General features: G+C 42.2%; 2 protein-coding genes across 2 annotated transcripts in view; one reads left to right on the top strand and one right to left on the bottom strand.

Moving 5' to 3' along the window:
* Nucleotides 1-4,734, top strand: part of LOC135205711 (centrosomal protein of 152 kDa-like) — a 97,633-nt gene extending 92,899 nt beyond the window's left edge. The window contains exons 4-9 of the mRNA XM_064236774.1: nt 478-641; nt 1,121-1,199; nt 1,315-1,623; nt 3,041-3,126; nt 3,481-3,650; nt 4,267-4,734. Coding sequence (XP_064092844.1) covers nt 478-641; nt 1,121-1,199; nt 1,315-1,623; nt 3,041-3,126; nt 3,481-3,650; nt 4,267-4,418 — 960 coding nt within the window. The 3' untranslated portion in view covers nt 4,419-4,734. The remainder of the gene's footprint in view (nt 1-477; nt 642-1,120; nt 1,200-1,314; nt 1,624-3,040; nt 3,127-3,480; nt 3,651-4,266) is intronic.
* A 2,470-nt stretch (nt 4,735-7,204) lies between these two features.
* On the bottom strand, nt 7,205-14,191 carry LOC135205704 (cytochrome b-c1 complex subunit 6, mitochondrial-like). The gene is made up of 4 exons (XM_064236702.1): nt 14,186-14,191; nt 12,306-12,341; nt 11,644-11,805; nt 7,205-7,452 (listed from the first exon to the last, which is right to left on the bottom strand). The coding sequence occupies exons 1-4, from the start codon at nt 14,189-14,191 to the stop codon at nt 7,420-7,422; spliced, it is 237 nt and encodes a 78-aa protein (XP_064092772.1). The 3' UTR covers nt 7,205-7,419.
* Nucleotides 14,192-23,783: the final 9,592 nt, after the last annotated feature.

The raw sequence follows: 23,783 nt of genomic DNA, 5'->3' as shown, positions 1-23,783 counted from the left end.
GAGTTCATATGCCAGGCGTAGCTTCAGAGGGTGGACTCTGTTTTAGATGTGAAGTTGGCTGCCTTATCGGTTGGGAGGACTGGTAGGAAACGCATTGCTTTGTCCCCGCATTCCGAGAAGAGTGCGCATAAGAAGCTGGTGCTGTCTCCCTCTCCCTCTTCCACCCTCTACGCCTCGTGGGCTTGTTAGGCATTGGAAGGCTAAGGACCTTGCCCTTCCTTCACCGCCGAGGGAGGAACAGCACGGACGTGTTCCCGAGAGTGCTGTGATTTCGGGCAGTGTTAGTGATGTGTGTTCTGCAGGGATTGCTTCGCCGCCGAACCTCGTACGTGCAACCGCCCTACCCTCCACCCCGTTCTTGCACATCGCAAGCGTGTGGCAACCTCCCCCGTCCGTACACGTGATGGTAGTGCCCCTTCTTCTCCCAGGCCTATTCGTCGCCGTAAAGACCTGAAGGCACCTGTCAAGAGGTCGTAGGAAGTGAGCACGAAGGTGGTGCAGCTGGAGAGTTTGCTTGCTTCCAAGTCTTCCACTATAAGGGATTCTCCGTCAATCTCGAGTGCTCGAGTTTCCCCCCATCTCACGTACGTACGGCCGCCACGCCCGTGTCCGTTCACGGCTGTCTGGAGTCACCTGTTGAGGTAAGTGATGTGCCTAATGTTTGTGGGTTCGTCTCGTAGGCTGACGCTTGGACCCAGCCCAGATAGGCTAGTAGAGATTTCAGACTGTTTGCCTACTAACTAGGTGATTCTTCATAGTTGCATGTTGAGTGAACTGATGTATAATTGTCCATCTAATAAGTTTGAGACTGTTTTCATCAAATTAATATATAGTACAGATTTATATTAATATTTGTGCAGTGATGCAGTTTCCTTATTTACTGTTTTGAGGTGAGGTTGCTGGTCTTCATTACCATTGAAAAATTTAACAAATGCTCTATTGTGGTTGTAGTAATTCTGGTAAAAATTATTGTGCTTTATGTGGCAAGAAAAAATACTGAGTGGTCTTAATGCCTCAGTGCTTTGATTTTAAGCCTAATTTTCATAATCCATTCATGTGGTAAGAGTTGTCTGTCCTGTCTTTTAAAAAAAGATTAGTTAATGTATTTAAATATTTTTAGGTACAGTATGGCAGTCAGCACTGTACAGGATTTGTCATCACTTGAAGATGCCTTCAATCAGAAGATGTCAGCATTACAGGTAATGCTTAAGGAAAATTATTGTTAGATCTGTGTTTCCCCGGTTATAGTGTGTGTGTAATAAGAGGCCACAAACTACAGTGATTAAGAAGAAAATTAATAATCGTCTCTTGCAGATTATGAGTGACATACGTGGACACTGGGGTGGAGACACAGTAGATGAGTTCGAGGCGCTCAAGAAGGAACTTCAGTTGATGCATCAAGAGGTTTCCTTGCAGAAAAAAGTAATTGCACAGGGTAGAAGTGATGTAAAAGCTGCATTCTCCTTATTAGAGCAAATTCAGCAGCTCTCTTCTGTTGTATCTCATATGCAAGAGAATTTACCAGGACACCTACCCCAAACTGGTAAAAATCAGTGTGGTGTCTCAAAAAATAACAAGAGTGATAAGGAAAAGGATGCTGGTAAGAGTACTTCTCAAGAAAAGGTAAGTTGAAAGATCAAATGAGATTATGGTGGTTCACATATAATTTATTTATGAATCATATGATTTTTCTTTTTTCCTGTAGTACCTTCATAACCTCAGAATTAACATATGAAAAACATTGTTCATGAATAGAAGGTAATGCTGTATTCCATATGTATTCTTTGACAGTCATTATGCAAATATATAATTAATCATTACAGTGCTTTTTGGCCTACTAGAATTGTCCATTAAGTCTAATTCTGAATACTTATGCTTGAGGACTTAATTATTCACTCTTTATGTATACTCTTCATCATGAGATAAAAGAGAACTAAATTAATGTATAATTTACATCAACAGTGATTGGTAGATATATACTGAAATACAGAATTGAATTTAATATAGAATTTAGGCCAAAGGCCAAGCACTGGGACCTATGAGGTCATTCAGCGCTGAAACAGAAATTGACAGCAAAAAGTTAGAAAAGTGTAACAGGAGGAAAACCTCACAGTTGCACTATGAATCTATTGTTAGGAGAGGGTGGAAAGTAGGTGAAAGAAAGAGAACATGAACGGAAGTACAGTAAAAGGAACGAAAGGGGCTGTACTGTAGTGCCTACAGTGCACCGCATGAGGTGCACAGATGGTGCTACCCCCCTGTGAGTTACTGTAATATTGATAGTGAGGAAGAAGTTGAATTGCAAACATTGAAAAATTTCATTTATAAGAAAAATAACCAACATAACATCAATATATGCTTTTGAATATAATTAAAGAACAACAAAATGATAAGATGAGCTTAGATCACTTGAACATAATTAAAGAAAAACATTAGTAAATTATGTTTACTCCATATTTTCAACAAAAGTGGTTGCTCCAGCCATTTTCAGTTCATGAATGCTATTCACATTCTGATATTTAGTGTAAGCCCAAAAATGCTGATAACTCCATTCACATATGTTGTTACCTTTCACTATCCATTCTACGCCTGTTTGACTCTTATTTAACCATTCATTTGTAAAAGATATTCCCAGTTTCCTTATTTGGTATGTCTGAATTCTCTTTAGTATCTGTAAGAATAGTCTGCCCATTTCAATTTGATTTTTTTTTTTCATATTGAAAAGAAAATTGGCAATGCTCAAGGTTTATGAGCATCCAAACAGAATTACTCAACATTTGGTATTGCAGGTGTGCCAACTGAACCTTATATTTCAGTGCATTCTGCTGCCCTTCAGTCAGATGAACTATATTTAGTTTGAGCAAGGAAGATACAAATCATATATTTTTTATATTTGCAAACTTAAAATAACATTCATTCTTTTAAAATAATGTAATAGTATATTATAGTGTGATTGTACTGTACTTTTAAGTTACAAACTACATTTGTGTCACCATGATATGATTTATTGTAATATTTAATTTTATATTTTGTATTTTAGGCCCCAGTAAAGGGAAATTCCGGAAAATCAAAGCAGATACCGTCCATCCAGTATATCACAGTAGAGGAGTTTGATGGGGTGTCCAAGTAAGTAAATCAAATATTATTTGCAGCTTTTTATTCTTAGAAGTAGTAACAGTTTTTGTCAGCAAATGTTGGTTAGTACTTGTATCATAACATCGTGTCTTTAAGGTTCAGAGGAATCTAATCCTCGCCTGTTTTGCTTTAACCAAATTCACAGATGCTGTGTATCCAGTACATATGTTTTCATTTTTTCACAGAATTTCCAGAGTTGATAAAATGGTTATCCAGTTTATCAATGTTCATTTAAATGAAATTTGTAACGTTCAAGTGCATTAAGCAAGACTGTGTGTGTATGTGTAGTAACTTTTAATAGATTTCATATACTACTATATATATTAAGTATCCTTTGAAACCCAGGTACATTAAAGGACGCCTGCTGTATGAACAAGTTAATAATGCTGTGGATGAAGTTAACAAAGCAATTGAAACCAAGTATTCCCTTATGGCACGTCCCAGAGCCAAGTTATCGGAGTTTGATATGAAAATTGTGACTGCGTTTAAACTCCAAGAAAATAAAGAAACTAAAGGTTGGTGATTTCAGTGTTTGAAAATTTTTGTTATATTGATAATGAAGTTGTATTTTAAGACTTATTACTGTTGTTATTTTAGATTAAGCTGACCTTATGCCAGCATGGGGTCTAACTCATAGAGCAGCCTGTAAACTTATTGCTAAAATACAGATGCATTATGTAGGTACAGCTATACTCAGAACTGATGCTACATGATTGCATAGAATTTTATTCAAAATTCACTTCCTGACAACCCAGCATGCTCTATATTTATCGTTTCAATGCAAAAACACGATTATTGCATACAAGGCCAAAATATGTTCCATAAGTGGAATCTGTCATATATTTCAAAACTAAGAAAATGTCACGAACAGCCAAATTTCAGAAAAAAATAAATTTTAATAGGCATGTACCAGTCTTGCATTGTAGAGCTTTATATTCATCAGAACCGATCTTTTAAATTCAGTTTTAATGGTATAGTAGGTCACCATTTTAGATTTGAAAATTTTTGTCAGATAAATTTCTTTATTGTGAGTATTGTAGTTTGTGGTTAGTTTTATCTTTTGATTAATAAGGAGAAATGTGTTTCTTTGCAGCAGGTGTGATAATTCTTTAAAATAACCTTATTTGCCAGGTTTTTACTTTGTCGTCGACAATGACATCAAGAGGTGGAGTAATCTGAAGCTTGATCCAGCAGGACGATCAATGCTGACTGTGCTGCGTACGCTGAAACGCCTTCGAGAGATTAGGGGTCCAGGAAGTCTGATACGCTATGCTGTGTCGTGATTGTTGTTCTGTAATGCCAATTGATTCCCTGGTGATTGTCTTGTTTGATATCTGGTTGGCCATGTTTAAGTAGCGTTCAACTTGGTATGGGCTTAAGTTTGCATTTATTTTGATACACTGCCATATTTGAAATAAAATTGCCCCAGGTTTTGCATGTGAAGGTGATGCTGCCCATAAGCTAAACCTCTGATGCTGTAGTGTAGGCTAACTTCACACCAGATGGTCTGTACTACCTAGCCCAATGCCATTTTTACTTACCTTTTACATTGAAGTTCTTTATGAGGACTTACTGGCAAATTAAAGAAATTTTTTTTTACATTTAGTTTCATTTAGCTCACAGAAATCTTATTTGGACACTGAAAATCTGAGTTTACCATAAAAATGTATACTGGAAAATTAGAGGGCCAAAATAGAAGAGTGGTCAATTTCAATCAAGATTTGGAAAATTTAACTGCCAATTTTAGATTTTCAACATTAGTACAGTATTGTTTTTGGTAAATGCCTGTTAATAATGGTAATATTTTCTGGCATACATGCAAGATATTTAACTCTTAGTTGAAATCAACCCTCTTACGCCGAAGCGGTAAAAAAAAAAAATTCTCTCCCGTGTGCCGGAGGTGTTTCAGTAAGCGCGGAAGCGGAAAAAATATTTTCTTCAAAAAATCACAGCGCGCTTAGTTTTCAAGATTAAGAGTTCATTTTTGGCTCCTTTTTTTTTTTGTCATTGGCTGAAGTTTAGTATGCAACCATCAGAAATGAAAAAAATTATCATTATCATATATAAATAATGCGATATATGATAGCACAAAAACGAAATTTCATATATAATTGTATTCAAATCGAGCTGTGCGCAAAACGGTTAAAGGTAACAAGTTACTTTTTTTTCGTTGTAATGTACACTAAATTGCGATCACTTTGGTATATAACACATTGTAAAACGATAAAAGCAACACAGAGAAAATATTATCACAAAATAATGCATGAATTCGTAACGCGCGGAATTCACCATAAATCTAAATATTGTCCAAGAGACTTCTAATTTCTTTCAAAATTAAGACAAATGATTGAATATTACTATGCTGTAAGAGTATTAGCTTACAATTGCAATTTTCGACCACATCTGACGAGTTAAAGTTGACCGAATGTCGAATTTTTATATATATATATATTTTTTATGCAATTATTTCGGAAATAAGAAAAGCTACAACCTTCAAATATTTTTAGTTTTATTCTACATAAAATTGCGCACATTTTCATATATAAAACTCTATGAAATGCCTAATATGAAACTGAGCAAATATTCCGAGAATGGGACGTATGCATTTCGGAGATTTGTGGCGGAGAATCCGCGCGCAGAGGGAAGGAAAGATTTTTTTTTAATTCACCATAAATCTAAATATTTTGCTAGAGACTTCGAATTTGTTTCAAGATGAAGATAAATGACTGAATATTACTACTGTAAGAGTTTTAGCTTACAATTGCGTTTTTTGACCATTTCGGTAGAGTCAAGTTGACCGAACATGGTTTTTTTTCTATTAATCGTGATTTATATGCAAATATTTCAAAAATGAGAAAAGCTACAACCTTCAATTATTTTTCGTTGTATTCTACATAAAATTGCGCACATTTTCATACATAAAACTTTATGTAACGGCTAATTTAAAATGGTGCAAACATTACCACAATCGCACGTATGATTTTTTCGGAAGTTACTGCGCGGACATAAAGAAAATGTAATTTTTTTCATAAATTCACCATAAATCGAAATATTGTGCTAGAGACTTCCAATTTGTTGCAAAATGAAGGTAAATGCTTGAATATTACTAGAATATAAGCGTTTTAGCTTACAATTGCGTTTTTCGACCATTTTGGTAGAGTCAAAGTTGACCGAAGGTTGAAATTTTGGCAATTATCGTTATTTATATGAAAATATCTCAAAACTGATAAAAGCTACAACCATGGGTTGTTTTTAGTTGTATTGTGCATGAAATTGCGCACATTTCCATACATAAAGCTTTATATAACGGCTAATTTTAAAATGGTGCAAACATTACCACAATCGCATGCATGATTTTTTTCGGAAGAGTTACCGCGTGGACGGAAAAAGTTTTTTCATAAATTCACCATAAATCGAAATATTGTGCTAGAGACTTCCAATTAGTTGCAAAATTAAGGTAAATGATCGAATATTACTCAAATATAAATTGCGTTTTTCGACAATTTCGGTAGAGTCAAAGTTGACCGAAGGTTGAAATTTTGGCAATCATCGTCATTAATATGAAAATATCTTAAAACTGATAAAAGCTACAACCATGAGTATTTTATTGTTGTATTCTACATAGAAATGCGCACATTTTCATATATAATACTTTATGTAACGGATAATTTACAATGGTACAAAAATTATGTCAAAGTGACGAAATAATTTCCGAGATGTGTCAGAGATACTTTTTAGTGTGGCAAGAAAGAAATTCGCGCTTGCGCGCCTGCGTAACAATTGTAAACAAAACAACACCTTGATCCGTGAACTCTCAGCATCCCCCAAGACACGTGATTCAAAAGTTTTAGGCTGGTAGGCCTATAAGTATTTTTCCGCGAATTTAAAAAAAAACTGTTGTAAGTAGACGTAAAATACGTCCAGTCTGCACACGGGAGACAAAAAATGTCGACGTAAAATATGTGCAGTCGGCGTAAGAGGGTTAACTAAGTGTACTTATCAGATAAGCCTTCATATATGGAAAAGTGACAATATTAGCTAGAGCAGAAAGGTTACTAACACAAACTAATGGAGAAAAAAACAAGAATTTATTTCTTGGTAACCATTAAGGGCCTGAAAAGCTCTTTATTTACATATAAACATCTCTGAAGATAAATGACAAACAATATTAAATAAAGCTTCTGGTCCTCCAGTCTCCAAACTGCATTCATACTTGTCAGAAAACTGATTAACTTAAAATGAAGTGTGCAGTTCCTGCTTGACAATCACTCGAGATTTCAGGACTCACTTCAGTTTCTGGAACAATACATTCGTTAGCTGCAAAAGAAAAAATGGGAGGCAAAAACATTAGCACAATTCAGAATATCTTTACATTTACTCCTAAATTACAGACCCTACTTTACCATCTACAGCAACTGAAATTACCAAGCCCAAGATCAGTCTAAGAACCAAGAGGGAATTTGCACTGCACTATAACTTGAAATGGAATACCTTTTTTTTTTTTTTATTATTATTAAAAATCTTTTGTCTGGCCTGATAAAAACAATTTTTGATGTTATATATCTGCAATTGTCTAGTGCCTATTAAATATTAGGATATAAAAAAAAACTAATTTATCAAACTTCCTACACATCTGCTCAACTAGCATTGCTAACCCAATGGTTTTACAGTAAGTGTTTGTTTGTATGGTGCTTTTACGTTGCATGGAACCAGTGGTTATTCAGCAACGGGACAAACTGCTTTACATGACTTCCAAACCCTTCTATCACCAGAAATACACATCCTCTCACTCCTCAATGGAATGGCCGAGAATCGAACCCACGACCACCGAGGTGGGACACAAACACCATACCAACCACAAAACCTAATAATCATAAAAGGCAATATTCCATACAAAACTGGTCTCCTGTCACTTGAAATATGAAATATAAAGGTCTTGCTACACATCCCAGACTGCTTCATAGTTCAGCAAGGCTCTTCTCCCATGCCAACCCCCATCAAGAGGAAAATGTCCAACGTAACCTAACCCTTAGTGGACGGATCCCCTCATATGAGTAGCAAGGTTTTTCTGGTGGCAGACTGATCCACTCATGGTACGCATCAGTATTACATGCCATCGACTTGAAGGAATCAGGCAGGAAAGTTTAATATTGCTTCTATAACCCATAAATTCACTAATGGCAACTTTTAGACTGACTAAAATCAAGAAGCAGGTGGCTCACGAACAAGTTGTAATCTTCACTTCAAGGGAGCAAGTACTGCCTCTCTCTCGTATGATGTCTTATCATATATTTGCCCATAAATATACCCCCAGGGGTTGCTGTTTTGATACTGTATGAGTTAGAAAAAGAAGTTTGTTTGTATGGTGTTTTTACGTTGCATGGAACCAGTGGCTATTCAGCAACGGGACCAACGGCTTTACGTGACTTCCGAACCACTTCGAGAGTGAACTTCTATCACCAGAGGTACACATCTCTAACTCCTCAATGGAATGCCTGAGAATCGAACTCACAGTCACCAAGGTGACAGACCAACACCATACCAACCATGCCACTGTGGCACTCTAAAAAAACATATACAACTTCGTAAAATTTACTCATCTTGTAAAAGAGAAACCACAATGAGTTGTAAATAGTCACTTTCAAATTCTCATAGAAGGCAGGGAAAAATTTTCATAATTTTTTTCCCTTAATCTTGTGCAATGTACAAACCTTCCTCTTTTCATTGATGTGTGTTTTTTTTAATTGGCTGACCTCAAAGTTTACCTGGCCTGGGGTGCTGCATACGTATTGATTTTTTACCCCAAATCTTAAGGATTACTAAGCAACCAAGTATAAATGCATTATTAATTAACCAGCATGAATGTTCATTATAAATGCATTAGCAACTTTGACATGAACATCGTGTCCAACTTACTGATAATCTAAGATTGCCAGAGGACATTCTTCCAAGTTAAGTTTACTGTACCTTATGACCAATCTTAACAGCAATGGAATACTGATATCAGCAACTTATTGTTTTTTATAATTAGCAGTTCTGCTCAAGAACTGAAGAAAAATATTCCAGTGCGAGCATCACCTCTGTTAAGACTTATGCCTGCAAAGAGCAGCTGCAGAGACTTTAGATAACCTCAATGTATGAAGTTTATGTATTTTAGGATAGATGTGGATTTGATTGCTGCTCGAATGGGAAAAACTCTTGAGAGTTCATGACACGCTCAAAGTCTGGAATGACTTTACTTTCACCAAAAAGGTCCATAGAGAATCATCCAGGTGTTTGGCAAGGCTCAAAACTTGACATCATCATCGTCCTAAATGTTTGGAAGATAACCCTCTACTTTGTTCCCTTCACTTAGATCTGACAGACGGTAAGCCCTGCCATACACTGAAGTGCCCAAGAACAAAGAGGCTTATCTGGCCTCATGTCCCACAAATGAAGTGAACTGCCAAACCTCTTAGAGAGAGAGAGAGAAATGGCACCTGGATGCAGTCGCAGGACTTCTCATAGGAAGAGCAGGACTGCTAGTCAGGAAAAAAAAAAAATAAATAAATAAAAAAATAAATAAGGGAGGGGGGGGAGAGGTTTAAGCAAATCATGATGGCATTTCCAAGGTGCCCTCCTATTTCCCCTTTAACAATGCAAAGGACAGCCAGAGCATTTCCAGGTTCAGTAAACAGCACAGCAGGGTACAGAGAAATGACACCGTGAGGCGGTGGAGGACGACAACTGACCAGCCCCACCCAAGACCATCCAGCAAAAAAAAAATCTAAAATTGGGATCAGCAGCAGTTGTAGTAATTCCAGTAGTATGGCACCTGAAATGCTTCTAATATTAATATAAGATTAACTTGCAATGAAGCACAAAAACATCATTTAACTCCCCCTTTGCTTGGAAACAAACTGCAACACTAAACAGTTTGCAATTCTGACAAGAAGGCTCTTTGGAACAACCCCAAATGTAGGGGGTAGTGCTGTCAGTGCACTTCATGCAGTGCAATAAAGGCATTACTTAAGCTTCTTTGCAGCATCCCTTCGGCCCCTAGCTGCAACACCCTTCCATTCCTTTTACTGTAACTCCGTTAATATTCTCTTTTAATATCCACCCTTTTGTAACAATTGATTCATAGTGCAACTGCAAGGATTTCCCCCCGTTACACCTTTCAAACCTTTTCACTGTCCATTTCAATTTCAGCACTGAATGGCCATAGTTGCCCTAGTGCTTGAGTGGTTTTCGCGTTTTGCTGCCAGTCCAGTGGTAAGAAGTTCGATTCCCGGCTCTGCCAATGAGGAATCAGAGGAATTTATTTCTGGTGATAGAAATTAATTTCTTGATATAGTGCAGTTCGGATCCCACAATAAGCTGTAGGTCCCGTTGCTAGGCGACCAATTAGTTCCTAGCCACGTAAAAATATCTAATCTTTCGGGCCAGCCAGCTCAGTGGTCTGGTAAAACAGATATATACTTATGCATGACAAAAGTCTGTTAATCAATCAAACCCAACCATTGCAGAAAGCACAATATACATAATTTACTATTATGGTTGACATTACCATAATGCACACATGTCCACAGCACCTCATAGTCTGACCTGGATTTGGCCTCACACATGCACAAAATAAAGGGGTCACCAAAATGAAAGCAAGTCTGAGTGAACTGGAGTAAGTTTTATGAAGCAATGAAGTGTACTTTCAGGGTAGCAAAAGAAAAAGTGATTGGCTACACTTAACCTGTCAACAGTCTCAACAACCAAAACAATTTGCGCTTCAAGATACTTCCATAAGACTGATATTTGCATACTTCCAAGACGCAACTTAAATGTAATGCAATTAAATTCACTCCCACAGATCTCCTTTCTTAGTACCACCCTTTTTTCATACTCATACTGTAACTATATTTCAAGAGGTAATAAATGTAACAAAAAAATCGGATACAGAAACAATTACACTAATTAAAATGCAATGTGCAGAAGAGTTTGAAAGCATATATTACTACCTTGTTTATTACCAAGTCCAACATATTTCCTCTAATTATTTATATTAATTTTTTTATAAATATTTTGTATTTCTTCCTGCTAAACATTCTTAATAGCATAATTGCAATAGTGACTTTTATTAAACGTGATATACAGCATCTTGTCTACTATATAATTTTATATTCTATTCTCTAATATTTATCTACTTTTTATTAATTCCCCATCAACTGTACCAAAAATAAGTCTAGAATCATTTAGCCACATTCCTGGACTAGTAAATGACTGAAATATACTGTCTTTCATAATTCTAACAAGTGCAAATGTTACAAGCAATGAAGACCGAGGGTTTGTTCTGTGCATGAACAACTGGTGTTTAAAGTTGCTTGACTGCCCATTGTGAGTTTGTCAAGTTCTTAATTAATTATCTACTGTCAACAAGAAACAAATAAATTGATGGGTTAAAAGCAATAAATTAAAATTATACCTTACTTCACAAACCAATAAAAATGATTAAGCATAAACTCTTAAAAAACTTACACAATGATCAATGCAATGTAAGTAATCAAATAATTCTTCACTGCAGGTTTCTTCTGTTCTTGTGCGTGATGATACTCTATCATTACATGCACTGTATTTTTCACCTAATTCTGTGCAGTGTTTGGTGCTTCCACATTCTTCCTTCAGTGAATCTAAAGGATCCTGAAATAGATGGGAAAATTACAGTTCTGGCAACCTCAATATAACCTTTTGACAATAATTTTTATAGCACTAAAATACAATTACTATAACAGAAAAAAAAATTTCAAAGTAATTTGTATATATTTTTGGGGGTTTAAACCAACTACTATGAATTTTGTAGAAATATTTATCAGAGCAAACTGGAATCAGCCAATTCAACTTGATAGCAAGGTTGCATGCCATTGAATATGGTATTATTTTATATCCATAAAGATGACATGCCATTATATAAGTTTTGAGTAGAGTTATATGGATGGCAATGTAGCTGCTCTGTTTTCGTTCAATTGTAGGGTATAGGTCATGTCACCTGATAACGGCTACTAAAAATGGCTAAGGAGAGCCATCATAATTGCAAAATGCCAAGGTACATTGTATAACTGGTCCAAGGGACTAGTTTTATTTTTACTGTATTACAAGATGAAATTACCAAGCATGCATTATCTGAGATAAACTTTTCTTACCTGCAAGTCTTCTTCATCTTCCTCCTCTTCTCCCTCCTGAAAACAGAGTGGTAGAATATTAATAATAGTACTTCATACTGTACCAAGAAAATCCTACTAGTTGCAAATTTTTCATTACAGTACACATACAACAAAACAGCGAAGATAGCAACTATTTATTTTTACTTTTAATAATTTCTAGATCTGAAATACCAACTATTTTGGTTGTCATTACAAGATGGTATGATGCTGCAATAAAAGGACAATGCAAAGTCCTATGACTTGAAAGGAAATTACTTGCTCGATAAGGAATCGCCTGACAATACCAAATATGATTTAGCAATGATAAAATGAATACTATACAGCATCAACATGAGAATAAGGAACAGCTGGTTAAAATATTTCATGGGGGATTGAATTTTATGTAGGCAAAATAAATTTTTCAGGTATCTATTTCCAAGAACAACCGCTTTTTTGTGGAAGTATTCCTAAGCATGGGTGGGAATCAGTCTGTGACTTTATAACAATGTATTTAACCCATTAAGTTGGGTGGTCAGGAAAGGATCAAGAATGAAGGCTCTGGTTTGTATAAAAAGGAAATAAAAACCATACCATATTAAAAAAATTTACATCTTTTCCTTTGGAAAAAGGAACAGTCACTCCTTAAGTGGAAAGTAGAAACTCTACACAGATATGTCTGGATCCTGGTCATGATAGTATGCAGGGAGGCACAGACTCCTGTAACCTATTTAGTCCCTGTGCCAAAACAAAGGGTTCTGTATCTGGAATCTTACTCATATAGGAAAATCTTGGAGAACAAAGTATAACCCCTAAAATGTGTTTAAGTTGGAAGCCTGCCAACAAAACTGATGGGACCCGATTATAGCTCTACATACAACCTTCACCCTCCCCATGAAATGGGAGTGGAGAGACTTGCATCTCATAAACCAAAGCTTGAAGATGCTCATCTGCTTGATGACTGGTAATTTTTGCTGGGAAGTGGTTTAACACAAAGAGAATCCTAACAATCAAATTGTTGGCCCAGGAAAGGTTGGGGTAACTGATGTGGCTTAATTTGGAAAACACAAACATAAAAAATGGGGGAAAATTGAAGTGGGTGCTAGGAAGTTACAATGCCTTTCCAAGCAAATTAAGGTCACGATACCCAACTAAACATAAGATATCCTTTGGTATAATTTTAAGTACCTGGCATCAATATGACAATTTGTCGAAAATTGCATTTTTCCTAACTATACAAACCTGAGGTCCTTTAACAATAGGAAGTAGCTAGCGGCAGCTGGAACGGTCGTAAGCTTCGAACAAGGGGAGAACGGTAGTTAACTGCTTGTCCGACAGTGACGGTAAACAATCACTTTTGCTTTTGGCCCATGCAAAATACGCAGAGTGAGGGGTGGCATGAGGAGGGACTATATGTAAAGGACCTCAGGTTTGTATAGTTAGGAAAAATGCAATTTTCGACAAATTGTCATTTGTTCCGATACGTAATACAAACCATCGGTCCTTTAACAATAGGAAGACTCACTTCTTGGTGGGAGGAATCTGAGTCTTTTGATGAACAGACTGGTGTTCGTCCATCCCTGGAATGCCTCCCTGGTCGTAAGAGCGAGGGAGGGATCCAAGCCTCTGTCCGATTGATCGGGGTGTGCACCGCAGGATCAATGGTCAGACCTCTGGGCCGAGTACTAAGAGAGAGGCCAAGCTTATCTCTTCGTACCAGCAAGCAAGAACTTGTTCCTGTTTGCAAGAGGCAAAATAAAGTATGGGTTGTCTCAAGCTGGCATCCACTTCCTCGCCCTTGTTGGAGGAAGTGGTGGATATACGCTCCTATCCCTAGTGGAACAAAGGGATAGGATGGGGCTCCTGGTTGAGTAGCTCATCACCTGCATCTTGTCCTTATCCCAGCAGGGTGACGACCGTGTCCCTCTAACCACAGGTAGAGGGGAAGAAAAAGATGGGAAGAGGAGCCAGTCACACTCTCATTCACTCATCCATTCTTACGGTCACACCAGGACTCGATGCTGTTCAGCCTGCGAGGGTCTGGGTTCGCTACACAACGTGTTGAGCAGCCACCACGGGTCCCAAGGAAAAAGATCCAAGGACCTGTGGGCAATATCTCGAAGGTAGAAGGAAGGGCATGTGGTCTGGTTGACCAGACCCCTGCCTTCAGTACCTGCGCCACGGAGAAGTTCTTGCGGACAAGGCAGCATCTCCTTCGCATCGAAGGCGGTGAAGTCCATTAGGGAGGGGATTGTGAACGACTCGAACCAATCGTCAGGGACCGAAGGGTTCTGAGTCTTCGCTACGAAGTTCGGTACGAAATCGAGCGTCACGGATCCCCATCCCCTGGATGCTTGACTTCGCAGGAGAAGTCATGCAGTTCCTCAGAGGAAAAGAAGGAAATAGTCGCATGACCTATCCCTCTTCTCTACTTCGGTGATGTCCAGTACCCATACTGGTCTGTCCGTTTGCCACGAAGTCTCTCGCATCCTCCTATCCCCATGCAGCGAAGTTCTCGGTAGTGGATAGGACACCGACACTCCATGGTGGGTGTCAATGGTATGGGTACTGTGACAAGCTATTAAAACGAAGTAATGATTGCTCTGTAACAACCGAACTAAGTCAAAGCAGCGTAGTTCGTAACTGACTCGGGCGCTCTGACAGCTGCCGACTGACTGCGTTCGGTAGGAGGCAAGTTGTCAAAGCATCCGAGTAAGTCACGTGACCTTCGCCTTTAAAGGGTTATGCCGAGAGACCAAACAAATAATGTATTTGTTTGTCACCAATGCCGGACAGCGAGGTGATGATTCTCTTAAGGCATGTGCCCAACAGGCGAAAGTCAATTGCCTTCTAGAGACCGAGGTCCCTGAAGGTAAAACATCTCATGGTTGTTGAATCTCAGCTAAGTAGAAACAACACTATGTACCGTTGAAGACGAAGGTAGATATTGAATGCAACCTACGTCTTCACAGATGAATCGAGAGAAGGATTCTCAAGATTCATAACCTGTGCTTACAAATGACTGAAAACGCTAACCGCTATTTCATTGCTGTCCGGTGAGAAGTCGTAGTTGCAATGAAAGCGGGGCGTTCTTCAGTAATGAAAACACAGGGGAAAACCGCCTGAAGAACTGCTTCTCATGGGCTGAACATTTGGAAGTAGAGCTGTCAGGTCGGAGAGTAGGCGATGTCTTCTGACACATCTCGTAATTCGGGTTGAACAATGAACAATTGTACACCTACGAATACGAGATATTTTGAAGACAAACTCAGATGTCTGCAAAATCATTCGCATTATCGCAGTGCGATGCAGCGGGAGACTTGTACAGACTTCTGTTACCGTGCGGTAAACAGAAAGATGAAAGAGTCCAAGAGATATCTCTGTTGAAAATTCTCGCAATGTCGAAGGCGATGGAATCTAGCGTCACAGCAGTAGTTGGTCCTTCATTATTGCGAGAATCCCCGTTAATCAGAGACCTAAGTCCATGATTGTTGGGCAGAGATACGGTTCGGTAGTCAATCAAAGCAGGGGAGAGAGAGACATACATGACCGTGAATCTCGGAGGCCCAGCTGATACTGAGCTGCTATCAGGCAGTTCAATACGCAGTAGAGCCTGAGCTCTCGCTGACTCGTCATCCTGAGTTGCCAGGTAATCCATTATTCCACGAAGGAATGCGTTCAGCTAGAACTACCGAGCATAAAAGATATGCTCGAGCAATTATATTTAGGCGAAACGAATTTCGGTAAATATAAAAGTTGAAATGGTGTTGTCGTGACAAAACCATAAGTATAAAAAATTGAAACTGAAAACTCCTGGGAGGTTGCAGGCAACCCCGAGTTGCAGTTCAATTAGAATACTCCTCTTATAAGTCGCAATCCGTAGATTAAGTAGGATATGCGCCTACGCCTCGGACAATTCAACTGCTTAGTAGAATTATGTCGCGAGGTTAATATACGTAGTATATTTGTAGGATTCTGAACAACGATCTCCATCCTAAATTCTTTCCTTCAAGAAAACAAAATAAGGATTGGAGATCGACCACCTTCGATCTCTATCAAAGAGAGTGAAGGAGAAGTCTTCCTCGAAGGAAAGCTTCAATGGTGAACAGAATACTAAGACGATAGTTCAAGCCAAACTGGATATTCCCGTCCGATCTTCTCTATTCCAGGTTGGTCGCCTACTGTGAGATAGTTTCTTTCAGCAGCAGTCTTCTTCCCAATGCTAGAAATTCCAGGAATTCGAGCATAGGCGAGGTTCCCGATTATCGTGTAAATCGGGGATTCTCGTCTCGCTCACTTTGGACCGTGGTCTCGCGTAAGTGTTTGGAGATCGTAAAAAACTCGAACACTGAATGCGCTAGAAATTCCGTAGAATTCTAAGCAGTCTGCGAAACCCCCACCGAATTCGTCAAACGATATCGGCTGGTGGTCCTCTCGATTCCCGTAGAAATCGAGAATGGGGCAGGATTCCTCTCAACGACCGGGGCTTACGTCAGGTAGGACCCGAAGGGTCCCCCCCGGTAGCGCAGTCCCGAACGTGGGATCCTACAGAGAAATCTCTGTAGGATCCCTCCCCTTTCCCTCGTAGCCGTAAGGAGAGAGGGAATGGGGGAGGAATTGGATACTCGCTCGCCTTCCCAGTGGAACTAGCAGTAGAAGAGTAGGAGCAGCCATCGCCTTGCGGCGATGGCCTCTCAGAGTCTGGGAAAACGTAACGTCAGGAGAAAACGTTTTCCCGCGGAGGGTTACGAACTCTCACTGTAGGTAAGGGTCTGCCGCCACTGTGAACGTCGTCTGGGTGGGGCTGATCGACACCTGACAGGAGAGAGCCGATATCGTCCTCCGACTCATTCCAGTCCTCGTCGAGGTCGAAACCTCTCAGGAGGACCGAAGGAGTATTTAAACACGGTGTCCGAAGACACGTAGAAACGCCGCTGTCGCAGTAGAGGAGGTGGAAGTAGCTTGATCGACCGGCCAGAACTGAGAGAGCCTTCTTGTCCGGAGACGAGAGACTCTGGTTCGAGACAGAATCGGCAAGCTCCGATCACGGCAGACCCACCGTCGGTTTGGGTTCCCTCTCGGGCCCCAAAACGACTCGAGCAGAGACGTGGGCTCTGCTGGTGGGAGCGGCAATCCTTACGCAAGGTTATTATGCTGACGAATCAGCTTAATGACTTCTGCAAATTCCTCTGTATCTCGGGAGTAACCGCGTCTTGCGGAGTAGGACCGTCCAGTCCCTCCAACAAGAACAGATCCCGAGATACTCCTCCTTCAGAAGGAGGAACAGCGGCAGACCCCTGACGGTCGCCTCCAGCTACTTGCGCGTATGTCCTGGTCGGTCCTAGAACCGTGCCTGGTCCATACGGCGTCATAGCGGGATCGCGAGCGGCGCACCTCTCGCGATCACTCATAGGTACCTCGCTCCTCCCGGTGTAGCCCGAGGAGGTTGAAGGTACAGGAGAGGCAGACCTGACGCTCCCCCTAGCTCGCTGGCAGGACCAGCGTGCTTGGAGGGCTGCTGCTGATCGTCCACCCGCGGTGGCGATCGAGCAGCAGGCCTAGCCTTGCCGCTCGCCTGGAGCGAGAGGCTCGGCTGAGAACGTCGACGCTGATCTCTAGCGGTTCAGGCGAGCATGTTGCTGGTTTACCAGTCACTCCGCCCGGTCCCGATGGGAGCGGCGTCAGGTGACCTGCTAGGCTCGTTGTCGCGGTGAGACCGGCGAGCGTCCTCTCGGCGCGTCGAGCCGCTGGTACCGACGACCGCGGGGACCCCTTCCTCGCCTCAACCCGTGGCTGGTCAGCGACCGTCACGTCAACCCGAGCAGCCAGCTGGTCGCTGCGAGAGCGTCCACTGGCCTAGCGAGAGTCGTCTGCACGACACTCGCCAGTCTTCTGCTCCGCGCTTCGGTCTTGGCGGCGAGCGAGCTCGGGTGTCCAGACTTTGGCTGGATGGTCTCCCGCGGGAGACCGTCCACTCGGTACTTCTCGCTAACGAGAAGCCGAGGCGGATCCTGGTTTAGCGGCAGAACCGCTAGAACCAGGCGAGGTAAGTGCCAGCCGAAGCCTGGTACTCTCCCTGGTCCCCGTCTTCTTCTCCTTGGTAGAGAAAAGACGGGCCCTGTTCCCAGAGAGCAGGAGGACCAGCAGAAGAGCTCCCCGAATCGCCGGAGCGAGACGGGCCCTTAGAAGGTCCCGAAGGAGCCTTCTTAGGGGGGCGGGGGGAAAACCCGGGTTACCAGCTGGTCGCTGCAAGAGCGGCCGCTGGCCTGGCAAGAGTCACCTGAGCGTCTCTCACCAGCCTTCTGCTCCGTGCCGCGTCTTGGCGCCGAGCGAACTCTGGCGCCGAAACTTGGCTGCACGGTCTCCCGAGGGAGACCGTACACTCGGGATCTCTCGCGAACGAGAGACCGAGCCGGAACCTGGCGTTAGCGGCAATCGCCGCTAGCACCAGGCAAGGAGTACCAGCGCTAACCGATACTCCTCTGGTCCCCGTCTATCTCTTCCCTTACGGAAGGGGAGACGGGCCCCGCTCCCGAAGGAGCAGGAGGACCAGCAGAAGGACCCCCCGTCCCACCGGGGTGGGACGGACCCTTAGAAGTTCCCGAAGGAGACTTCTTAGGGGGGAAGGCAGCCTTCTTCTTCTTCGGCTTATGGGCCTTAGAAGTCGAAGGGGAAGAGGCAGCAGCAGACGATGAAGACGAAGATGACAGCTTCCTCTTCGCCTATTCCATCAGTCAGCTCACGCAGGACAGTCGTCAGGTCCTCCATCCAGGCCGGAGCCGGGGCTATTGCCGAAGCAACACGGCCCCGACTGCACCTGTCCGGAAGGACCTGGGACGGGGTGGGACACAACCGTGGGCAGGACCAGCATGGACAGGCTCAGGAACCAGGAGCGACAGGAACAGCAACCAGCTCAGGAGCGGCAGGGACAGCGGCAGCGGTAGACCCAGAAGGGACAGCCAAGCCAACAGCGGGAATCACATCAGCGGCAGGTACGGCAGGTCCAGCGATCGCCTCGTAGAATCATCGGCAGCCAGCGGAACCTGGGTCCTGGCGGCCGGTCCAGGGGCGAGCTGCTGGAACAGCAGAAGTCTGGGGCAGGCAACACGAAGAAAACAGGCGGCGGCGGCAACCCCACCTCGGTACGGCGGCGGCCCTAGTAGCGGCAGACGGCGTCATCGACACAGCATGGGGAGTGTAGACCATGAGGGGGGGGAGCAGCAACTAAGCGGCCGTGGTAGTAGTGGAGACCGGCCCAGACCTCGCTAGACGCTGCAGCAGCCCAGTGGATGCTAGGCACGGCCCTTCCTCCGAGGTGTCCCATACCTGTCCAAGGTCGTCTCCCACGGATGTAGCACTGCGGTAACATAGATAGATTAGTAAGAGGGGTTCCCTCACGCACGGGGGGAAGACATGCCCCACCCCGAACGCAAGGAAGACCCCAAATACAAAATACAACGAAGAAGCTGAGCGGGGGGCAGGAAGGAAGACGAAAAATCGGATACCAAGGGAGTCGCGGGAGAGCTTTCCGACGACTTCCTGGCAGACCTTCGCTTCCCCTACCCCCGCACAGCAGTGAAAAGTAATATGAAAATGAAACAGAATACTGCCCTTGCGATTCACTCATAGAACTTAAAGGGGTGGAAGGATCAATTCCCGGGTAAGAACGAAATTGATCCAAATTAAATTTCATGCAAATAAATAAATGAAAAGAATATTGCAATTGCGAATCCACTTTCCTTGCATTATTATACAAAATTAAAAGGCTCGTGCTGAGCGCAATCACACTCTCGGTAACGAACGCACAGGGCAAAAATATAATGAAAAGAGTACTTACATTTTTCAATTACACACTTTCGCCCAAAATACATGACTCGGCGCGAGCGCGCCCGCCCTCGGCACCGAGACATAATTCAAGGGTTCAATTCATGAAAAGAGAGGAAATCGCCGCATCTATGGCGATAACTCCATGTTGGTTCATAATTAAGTAATGAAAATGAAAACAGTGTACTTACAGTTTCATTTTCAAGTCAAACAAACCATTAGTAGAAAACACAATATAAACAAAGCATACGACGATGAAGCGGGCAGAGAGCGATGACGAACACGTCCTTCACACCCGCGGCCGAAAGCAAAAGTGATTTGTTTACCTCCCAGTCGCGCGGCTGTCGGACAAGCAGTTGTAACTACAGTTTCTCCGCCTTGTTCGAAGCTTACGACCGTTCCAGCTGCCGCTAGCTACTTCCTATTGTTAAAGGACCGATGGTTTGTATTACGTATCGGAACAAATTGTGTTTTTTCTATTTTTGCCACTTGAAATATAGGTATGCAAACAATGCTGAGAGCTGATTGGTTGTCTAGTTGTAAGTTTCACCAATAAAATGTAATTTTGGAATTCAAGCATTACCTGAAAAAATATTCTCAGTTCTCAGTCATGGTTTTTTTTTTTCTTTTAAACATTCCTAAACATTCTGATTCTGATTAAGGTATGGATTATAGAATGATAGTAAATTTTTACTCAACCATAATCATACTCTGTAGTTCAAAATATGATTTGCCTATGCTTTTGTGCTTTTTGTAGATTTATGACATTTCAGTTGCGTACATAAGTTCTATCTAGTTTTAAGGATAATGAATACCACTCATCCCACAAGAGTGAAATACAAGGATGTAGTCTAACATCCCCACAATACTTCTCTATGTTCTGACTGTGATTAAGGCTAAGGCCCCACCGAATCCGGCGCAGCGCGTCGCGTGCGTCCAACACGGCTACGCGTTTTGTGCGTTTCGATCAACTGTCATAGTTCAAACACGAGTGGCCCCACACGGCTGCATGAGCGTGCGTGGCGTCAGGTGCGTTACCGGACTAGACGCACAAGGAACAAAACATTTTGTTTTTAGCCGCACGTGGACGTGCGTCTTCCGCATGAAGTAAGAAATTGTGGTAGACCTACAACAACCTGCATTTGAACCACCAGCCCAATTTTGAGTTATAATCAAATGTGATGATTTGTGGTTATGATAAAGGATTAAAATGATATTGTTATGATACAATAAAGTTTGTTCATACTTACCTGGCAGATATATATATAGCTGTATTTTCTGAAGTCCGACAGAATTTTAAAAACTTCCGACACACGCAGTGGTCGGCCAGGTGGTTAGTACCCATTCCCGCCGCTGGGAGGCGGGTATCAGGAACCATTCCCATTTTCTATTCATAATTTTTATTTCCACTGTCCCCTGAGGGGAGGTGGGTGGGTACTTGATTATATATATCTGCCAGGTAAGTATGAACAAACTTTATTGTATCATAACAATATCATTTTGTTCATGAAACTTACCTGTCAGATATATATATAGCTGAATCCCACCTTTGGAGGTGGGAAGGGACAGAATAGAAGGATTTTGGGAAACAAATGCATGCAGATGATTTACATCTTGGTTCCACCTGTTAGCATAGCTGGCTTCGTGGTTACTGCCACGTAAGTCTGCTTGTGCTACTAGAGTTGCCAGCGAGGTAGAGACCTATATAGCTGGTGCACTCCAGATGATCTGTCAACAGGGGCGAGACCACGACGTGACTAGACCATATTGACCATACCATGAGGGCTAAGAAGTAAAATATATATATATATATAATAATATAATATCACCACCTGACAACCTAGCCAAAGTTAAGGTGTGTTAAACTAAGGCTTTAAGAGTTAAGAAGTCGCCGTTGTCGGCGACTCAACAACTAAATTAAGAGCTCTTCCTAACCATTTTCTACAGGATAGGATGAGTGGTACTTCTTGCCCCCAAGATTGTGTCTGCAGACACGTATGGCCCTAGCGAGCAGCAGATCTCATATGCCATCTTCACATCTCGCAGGGAGTGTGAAGTGAACACAGAGTTGCTTCGCTAAAACATGGTACTCAGGATGTTGCTGAGTGCCATGCTCTGTTGAAATGCTTCCGAGGCCGCGCCCTCACCTCGTGAGCATTCAGATATAAGATTTCAAATCTTTGTGCAAACACAATGAAGGAGCATTTTTGAAAGAACTCCTTAACACTAAAGCCAGGCTGTTCTTCGATATGGGCAAGTCTGGTCTTTTTCGGACACTGCAGATTGCCCGATTGACTTCGACTTTCTTGAGTTTTATGTAGATAAAACTTGAGAGACCCGACAGGGCACAGGACTCTCTCTGGCTCCTGCCCACTAACTTGTGGCCGATCCTTGCTTTCCAGCTCCTGGCCCAAGGACAAAACGGGTTACCATTTCTTAGGCCACAACGGAAGGGTTAGAGAGCACACCGCCTTGTGTTCTCTAAAGCAAAACTTGTGACGATGGCTTAAAATCTCACTAACCCTCTTTGTCGTATCTAGGGTGGTTAGAAGAAGGCCTTCCTGATCACATGCAAGAAGTTAACAGGTAGGAGAGGTTCGAATGCTTGACATCAAGAACTTCAGACTACGTCTAAGTTCCATATTGAAAGCTTCGATCTGGACATGCACATTCAGTTCCGTCTTGTACTAAAGTCAGGTGACCGACCAGTTGACCAGTCAGACGAATCAAGGACAGCAAGGCTGTACCCTGAAGACCAAAAGGCACTATTCTACGCTGAAGGATGAGTGTCTGGACTGCCTGGGCGATTCAATCTAAGCAAACCTTGGGGGTGTATCAACGCAACCCAACGTCGTCAGCGAATCAACTCCTGACTCGAGCTTCTGGTGCCAGGAGAAAGGAGCGAGGAGCAAAAGGCGATTCAGTCCCGAAGGAAGAATGCCTGACAGTCCAACCTGGTCTCATGTTACACGATCATCGGAGGTGTATAAACGCAACCGACTTCGTCAACAAGAAACTCAGGGCTGACTCTATGTCGCCGATCTCGCGAGTTGTCTGACTCCGAGAAAACAGGTGAGACAAAAAGTAGATGGTGAGCGAGGTTCGAGATTCCACAGAACTCAAAGATCGTTGAAGGGCTTTGTTGTTTGACAGACGCAAATCTCTGAGCCCAAAGGCCGTCAACAACATATTTGCGTATTCTTTAATAGTTGTGACTGCCAGCTTATCCCATTCTTCAGACGGAAATGGAAGACGGTAATCTTATTCCTGTCAACATCTCGATAGCCTGACGTAGTCCAGACTAGAAGCGGAGAGGTATTGGTACCTGCGAGTTAGAGTAGACCGACTCTCTCGGAAAAGGTCCTTGGAAAGTGAACTAGGAAGTATGTGACCTCTGTGAATCCAGGATCCTGAAGGCCAACCTGGGGCGATCAGCGGTCAATTGTCGCTCCCTGTGACGTCATAAATCCTCTTATTACATTTCCTAAGCATTGAAAAAAGGGGAAAAAGAGACTAAAATATCCATCCCCGTTCAATATCTAGGATGGCGTTTAAATGGTACCGATCCGGGATCGAGAATAAGGGAGCAGAGAAGAAGAAGCCTCTTCGTCCTCAACATATCGAAGAGAAGAATGGACAAAGGGCGTCCCTAAAGTC

Source organism: Macrobrachium nipponense, chromosome 24, assembly GCF_015104395.2.
Source record: "Macrobrachium nipponense isolate FS-2020 chromosome 24, ASM1510439v2, whole genome shotgun sequence".
NCBI classification, from domain to species: domain Eukaryota; kingdom Metazoa; phylum Arthropoda; class Malacostraca; order Decapoda; family Palaemonidae; genus Macrobrachium; species Macrobrachium nipponense.
Note: the sequence above shows the minus strand (reverse complement) of the source record. Positions and strands in the feature narration are given on the sequence as shown.

What these genes read in the sequence shown, in the direction of transcription:
- LOC135205704 (XM_064236702.1), bottom strand. An exon ending in AAGATGAAGAAGACTTGCAG is followed by an intron (nt 11,806 to 12,305) that starts GTAAGAAAAGTT and finishes CATCTATTTCAG; the next exon opens with GATCCTTTAGATTCACTGAA. An exon ending in TACATTGCATTGATCATTGT is followed by an intron (nt 7,453 to 11,643) that starts GTAAGTTTTTTA and finishes TTTCTTTTGCAG; the next exon opens with CTAACGAATGTATTGTTCCA.